General features: G+C 37.1%; 2 protein-coding genes across 2 annotated transcripts; both read right to left on the reverse strand.

The window, feature by feature from the left end:
- Positions 1 to 212: 212 nt before the first annotated feature.
- Positions 213 to 5233, reverse strand: LOC113744951 (integrin alpha-L-like). The gene is made up of 8 exons (XM_027276219.1): positions 5086 to 5233; positions 1972 to 2089; positions 1608 to 1693; positions 1356 to 1438; positions 1107 to 1221; positions 857 to 987; positions 624 to 766; positions 213 to 432 (listed from the first exon to the last, which is right to left on the reverse strand). The coding sequence occupies exons 1-8, from the start codon at positions 5132 to 5134 to the stop codon at positions 228 to 230; spliced, it is 930 nt and encodes a 309-aa protein (XP_027132020.1). The 5' UTR covers positions 5135 to 5233; the 3' UTR covers positions 213 to 227.
- A 1083-nt stretch (positions 5234 to 6316) lies between these two features.
- LOC113744952 (nicotinate-nucleotide pyrophosphorylase [carboxylating]-like) lies at positions 6317 to 6806 on the reverse strand (the record flags this gene model as incomplete). Its single annotated transcript, XM_027276220.1, has 2 exons — positions 6317 to 6554; positions 6675 to 6806. Coding segments are annotated over 2 exons (345 nt in total), but the record flags the coding sequence as incomplete, so codon positions are not given.
- Between the last annotated feature and the right edge of the window lie 174 nt (positions 6807 to 6980).

Consider the following 6980-nt stretch of genomic DNA (forward strand, 5'->3'; position numbering starts at 1 on the left):
TTGTAAAATTTTGGACTCAAAACTGGACACTGTTACACTTCAAGGCTGAGCTCAGCTATGATTATTACAGTATAATTTAATGACCAAATATTTTAAATGTTCCCATGCAGGTAAAAACATTTTTGACTGTGTAACTGTACAGAAATGAACAGATGGGTTACAACAGTTGATCTCTGGGTACACGATATGTGATTACTTAGTAAACAAAGTGATCAACAGAGATCTATCTATTGGAAACATAAGACAGAATAATGAGACATGTATATCACATAACAGCTTACCCCAATGACAAAGCGTGTTATGTGTTTTTCATCATATTTCTTAATAATCCCATGTCTGTCTGCATCACTGGGGTCTCCATCTGTGATTATTACCAGAACTTTAGTTGCATCAGGAGTTGCGCCTGCTCCTGGGTTTTCAAAGATTTGTTCCCTGAAACAAAAGTACCAACAACATTTGTAATGGTCAGAATAAACAAAACTCCATCTATGAAAATGTCTCCAACAAATAAGATGTTCATAATCTTACAGTTGTACTCTGCCAGTTGTTGTTATTCATTATATTTTTATGTTATTCAGATGTTCAAGAGTTTGACAACTGTTGAGTAATTAAACTGAACTTACAGCACAAATTTGAGTGCTTTGTGTGTGTTGGTGAGTTTCTTCATATGGGGTTCTTTCATGAGTTTATCAAGAGCAGTACCAGCTTGATAGTCATTGAAGTCAAAAACCTTCCTGTAATCTGAAGAGAACTGAACTGCTGCAAACTGAAAAAGCAGACAACACAATGCATTAGCATATAACACTGTGTATATTTGAATGCTGTAAATACTGTAATGTTGCAGTAGGGCACTGACCTTGATTGATGAGCTTGAAAGATTTTTCATTATATCCACTATGAAATCTTTATTTTTGTGGAACTCTTCTTCAGTCATACTCCCGGATCCATCAAATAGAAAGGCGAGGTCCACTGTCTGTTTTTTGCACTCTGTGAAAATTTGTAAAGAATATTTAGTGAAGACAAAAACATTGAGAATAATACACTACAAGAAGGTGGATGCTATGATCACAGAGTGTGAGATGTTTACACTCTCTAAATGTATTTACCTTGGAAATTAGGTGTGATAGAGGAGACTGGCTGTAGATGAGCTGTCATCTTGTAACACACGCTGTTCAAATAGGAATTGTCATAACATTCATGGGCTACACTTGGACTGCAAACCTAGATCAGAACATGAGAGGAGAAAGAATTTTGATTGATCATACTGAATTGTTTTGCTCAAACCTTTGGAAAAAGGCACAGAGGAAGTGTATTTTTTATTTTATTTAACTCATTGAGCTTTGTGATTTTCTTACAGTGAATTGTGAGAGTGTGGAGTCTTCAGCTATAGACAGTCCAAAGTGCTTGACCGGTATTGTCTTGTTTGGGAAAGAAATATCTGCAATAGAAGCAATACTTTAAAAATACATTTCTCTTTTCTCTTTTCTTTACAGAGCTTTGCCACACTGTTTCCATTTCATATTTTATATTTTTGCCTTGTGAAGAAAAACTTGACTTTTCTTGTTTTGTGCAGTATTGACTTGCATCCCTGCATTCATATACTGTACCTTTAGGGGTGAAGCACTTGGGTTTTTCAGATTTGTCATGTTTGCATATTTCTCCAGATCCATTTAGAGGCGCAGTAACAATTATCCTGTAGATGGGTTCAACAACCACAATATGGTAATTTTAATCATTTCAGTGAGCAGGCTGACATGAGCAGCACAGTTTTAGTTTAAAAAAACACTTGACACTGTCACCTTTGTGCAAGATAGATCTCTTGATGCAGATGCAGTAGAAAATAGATGACATGATGCTTGCATGTCATTTAAAGTGATAAACCACAGTGTTACAGTTGAAGTAAAACGGAATTTGAGAGTTACAGCAATGCTAAATATTAACTGAACCACTAAGTTGCAAATGCAAACTTACCCTTTGTTTGTTCCAGATTTGAATTGAAGCACTTTGTATCCATAGAAATCTTTTTGTTCGCCAGAATACATATCAGAGGGTGTCATATCAAGGTTGAAAGCCAAAGAAACAGGGATGGCTGCAATTTGTGAAAGAAAAAATCAACATATATATATTTATGTCTGCACAAACCCAATTTTTAGAATACATTTGCAAATAATTATTATATAGTTCAAATAAAGAAGTATCTTGTGTGTAAAAAGGATTCTAAAGAACATCTCTGGCAGAGGTTCCATTTTATTCCTTAAATCCTTTGTCATGGTGGCTGAGAGAACTCAACTCATTACAACTTAGAGGTGAATAAGTCACCTAGCATCTGAGCTAAACAACTGCTTGCTTTGAGGCAATATGCAGCCAACAAGCCAAAACAGTTGAAACAAAGGTTACTGGATGTGAGGGAGGACCTTCTGAGGATGACATCAGGAGGGCTTTCAAATGTGTGAACATCAGAAGGAAAACAGTGATAATCACCCTGTCCCTGGCTGTCAAACGATGTCATACCCACATGCTTCAAACAGTCCACCATCATTCCTGTCCCCAAGAAAGGTAGTCCAGCCTAGCTCAAGGGCTATTGACCAGTAGCACTCACCTCTGCAGTGATGGAATGCTTTGAGCAGCTGATCAAAGATCACTACAGTATAACGTACCCTCCCAACCAATCAACAGAACATGCCATCATCTACAACACCCCTATCCCACCTGGATAAGAAAGGGAAGATTCAGTTTATTTACTACAGTTCAGCATTTAACACCATAGTCCCCTGGCCACAAAGCTCGACTACCTCACTGTGCATTTGAATCCTTAACTTTCTGACAGGCAGACCTCAGGTGGTGAGTGTTGGGTTGACACATCTCATCCACCATTAACATCGGAGCACCCCAAGGCTCTGTTTTCAGTCCCTTGCAGGAACTCCCTGTACACACAAGATCATGTAGCCACTTTTGACTCCAACACAAGTGTCAAGTTTGCTGGTGACACAGCTGTGGTGGCCTAAGACTATATATTCCATATTGCCATTAATGTTGTTATTTTTGTTGCAATTCAACAGCCAACAGTTCAGTAAAAGAGAGTGTGTTATGCTAGGAGCAACTAATGTTGTCTGAAGCAGTGATAAGGAGCTGGTTAGAGTGGTTTGGTGAGCTTACTTCTTTCTAACTCCACACCACCAGATTTGTATCATTTTCAAACTTGTTGTCTTCAGCCCTGACTGACGCCAACTCAAGTGACATTACTTTAGTGAACTTATCTAGACTTCATATAGCTCCCTATGGAGCCACAAGAGGCTTTATAAAAAATGTTTTCATATCTGTAATAGTACCCCCAAAACTCCTGTGAACAGATAGTAAAATTCATAAGTTCCCCTTTAAGATCAAGACAAAAAATAAATAAAATCTCCCCTCAAGACTTTCTTCCATTATAGTTTACCATACTTCAGTTCTACTAAAAACACAATTTCAGTCTATACTGGAAACTTCCATTGTTGTGTATGACTTGCAGTGATTCTGTCACAATGTCCTGTTTTTGCTCATTCTCCCTTTCTGTCCCTCCCTTCAGTCACTTCTCTCTTCCCCATTCCCATTGCATTCTCATCATAGCCATTTGGTACATATACTGGTTCCATTCCAAAAGTGCTTTGTCACATTATCATAGTTGTTGTTTAATTTTTGCTGTTACATTCGCACTTTGTCGGTTCTGCCTATGAGCTCTTTTCATCGTTAAACCATTAAACCATTAAACATCCTGCCATCTCAGCTGTCTGCACTTGCGTCCTCCCCTTGCCGCTTTCCTGCAGGCCCGCAACAGATTCTATGCCTTCTGCACTGGTAGGCTTTTGTATGAGATGTATATTTTATCTTTTTAGGAAGTGGTTTCATTTGCAGCTCAAAGTGTTTTGGATCTGAAGAAACAACCAAAATCAGTACATGCAGGTAAAAAAAAAATGTGTTCAGCTCTGTCAGCCACCGTATTTTTTTTTAAACATATTGTCAAGTTTTACAGAGGAAGTTCAAATAAATTGCAGAAACTATTCTTATTCCTGAAATGTTTGTTTGTTTGTTTACGTTTATTAGGGACCATGTACAAATAAAACATAAATGTTGCCATTTCATGCATTGTACCAGAGTTAGCCTTAGGCTAATTTACATCCGCAGTCCCTGGCAGGACATAAAACATCAAAAAACATATGAACATATACATATATACAATAGACAAGTCACTCATGACACACACAAACACACACAACATAAAAACATTCTGTCAGTAAGTAAGTAAGTACTTACAGTAAGTAAGTATTTAAGTACATTTACAAATTTGAGGTATTTTACTTGAGTATATTCTTCTCTTATTACTTTCCCCTCCTACTCTCCATTTCAGAGTGAAATATTGTACTTTTACTAACCTATTTGACAGCCTTATTTACTTTATAAAATATGTTTTGTTATAAATTAAACTGCCAACAGTATATAAGACTGATTAAAGACAAAAAATTATTTTGCAACTATTTTCGTAATCATTAGTAATTTTTCATTCAAAAACACAGTCACAGGATTTCTACATTAAATACCGGTACTTAAATAGATTTTCCTGATTTTACCTAACATTTTAGTGCAAGGTTTTAACTTGTATTGCCGTATTCTTTACAATGTGGTACATTTATTTAAGTAAAGAATCTGAATATATCCTCCGCCACTGACTAGTTTTTTTAAAAGGGGTGCGTTCTTCTCTGTGAGGCCAATGTAAGTTTGTGCTGCTTATTAAAGTAAAATAAATTACATTTGGGAAAAAAAAACTTGAGGGCAATTTGTTTCTTAAAAAAAACACATGTCACACAAGTCACTGTTACTCTGACAAAAGTTCCTATTGGTTCTTCTTTTAAAAAAATAAGTTTTCTCAGTGAAAAGTGTTTGCGGTCATGTTAAAATTTTAACCTGAAACTGCCCCCTCTCCCCACACACACACACACACACACACACACACACACACACACACACACACAAATCATTACTCTCTTTCTTTTCATAGATAGACATTGTCAAATAAAATACACAAGATGTAGCAAAATTTTTAGATCTTACCAACCGTCACCATATAGGTGAGCAGGAAGATGCGACACAGCCCATACATCTTTCACATCAGTCTTCTCACATGCCTGTGCTAGTGGTGTTGCTTGAGATGTGTGTGCAATACTTCCTGTGTGCTTTTTAAACTAGGGTGTTTCCGTAGTCTGCGGTTGTCACACTTCTGCTCAGCTCACATTTCTCACCACTCCCCATTCCCTGCCTTTCCTATACAAGTACTTTTGACATTTTTTATGAAGAAAAAAAAGAAAAAGATGCAAATAAAGATGGAAGAGGAAGATAATCAACCCTTCGGTTTTATGCAGATTCAAGCACGTTGATGGCAGGATTCAATTCACTGGGATGATTTCCCATATATTTGTTTGTTGTTATGTTTTAATTATATAAATTAAAAATAAAATAAAATTGGTTAACCCAACATGTATACACTATAATAAGAAGCATTTACAGTTATCTACTGGTACAGCATAAACAGCAGGGTGTTGAAGTTGAAGTGAGAGTGCGCTCAGTTACTTCTGTGAAGGTGGAGCTAATTTTAACTTCTCTATGTTCTCTGTATAATTAGTGACAATATATCTTATTTCATACACTGTATGATCAGTGTGTAAAATAAGATATTTACTACTGAGAGCAGTGAAAAACACCTCTCAGTATAATGCAGTCAAGTTATAACATTAACAATACCTACTAAAGAGCCAGATATTTCTGCTGTTCTTAGTAGCCAAAAACAGAGAGAAAAGGAGACTTATATTTACCATGTGTCCAGAAACACGACTCCAAATCAATGTTAATGATGATATGTGTCTGGTGAATGTACAAACAGGCACCTGTTTGCTAATGTGTTAGAAATTTAGCAATTTTAGAACATGATATGATGTCTTTGCAGCTTACATCCGCTGCGCCCAAATGTTTGGGTGAATCAATCCTTCTACATACTGGAACTTATCATATGTTGCATGCCAACTTGTGATTTCAGCTTACTGTGATTTTCCTTAAATCCCCTTTTTATTCTGTATATCTGTAAATTAGTTTCAACTTGTGACTGCTGTTCCTTTATGTGCCACTATGATGTCTTTGAAGAACTGCAAGCAAAGCAAGCACAGTCTGGTTTCTATTCTTTTTTTAAGTCATATCAAATGACTAATGATACAGAAAGCAAACAGTATGTCTGTTATTTCTTAACCAAGCACCATTACACCAGCATGTTCTCATTCAGTTAGTGAGAGACTGTCTGTACATACAATCTGTCATGGTCATCGTTCTTGTAGGCTTGAGTGACTAACAGGCTTTTGAACCTTGAGAGAGAAGTCAACAACAGGGCAGCCCTGTGTTATACAGCCCAGGGAAATGATGTCCACATGTGGGGAGAAATACATAGCAATGTTCTCTGGAGTCACTCCTCCACTCGCTTCTATCAGTAGAGTTGGGAACTTCTCCTTCAGTGCTCGAGCTGCAACATGGAGCTCCTATGGATGAGAGGCAGGGTAAAGGAAGGGTGTGTTACTTCACGTAGCGTGAGTAGAAACCAAGCAGTGAAAATGAGAAATGACTTATGGCTTGTGTTTTTTTTTTTTAATATTCTCTACCTGAGGTTGTATATTATCCAGCATAACAATGTTTGCTCCTGCTCCAGCCGCCTCTCTGCCCTCTTCAGCGGAGTGGCACTCCACCTCAATCTTACTGCTGAAGCCACACACTGAGCGGGCAGCTTTCACAGCCTAAAGAACAAAGAGTTGTTGTTTTTTTATGCGTTATGAGCACATCTGAACCTGTAAAAGATGTTAGTCCTCAGAGCACTTCTCCTTTGACAAAATAATCCATGCCACCTGACAGGTGTGGCACATCAAGATGCTGAATAAATGTATTAATACATATTTATATAATAATAATAA

Source organism: Larimichthys crocea, unplaced genomic scaffold, assembly GCF_000972845.2.
Source record: "Larimichthys crocea isolate SSNF unplaced genomic scaffold, L_crocea_2.0 scaffold32531, whole genome shotgun sequence".
Taxonomy (NCBI): domain Eukaryota; kingdom Metazoa; phylum Chordata; class Actinopteri; family Sciaenidae; genus Larimichthys; species Larimichthys crocea.

Coding starts and splice junctions, on each gene's coding strand:
- LOC113744951 (XM_027276219.1), bottom strand. CDS start 5,134: ATGTATGGGCTGTGTCGCATCTTCCTGCTCACCTATATGGTGACGGTT. Junction 2,090..5,085: donor CACCTATATGGTGACGGTTG/GTAAGATCTAAA, acceptor CACAAATTGCAG/CCATCCCTGTTTCTTTGGCT. Junction 433..623: donor AAAGCACTCAAATTTGTGCT/GTAAGTTCAGTT, acceptor CTTTTGTTTCAG/GGAACAAATCTTTGAAAACC.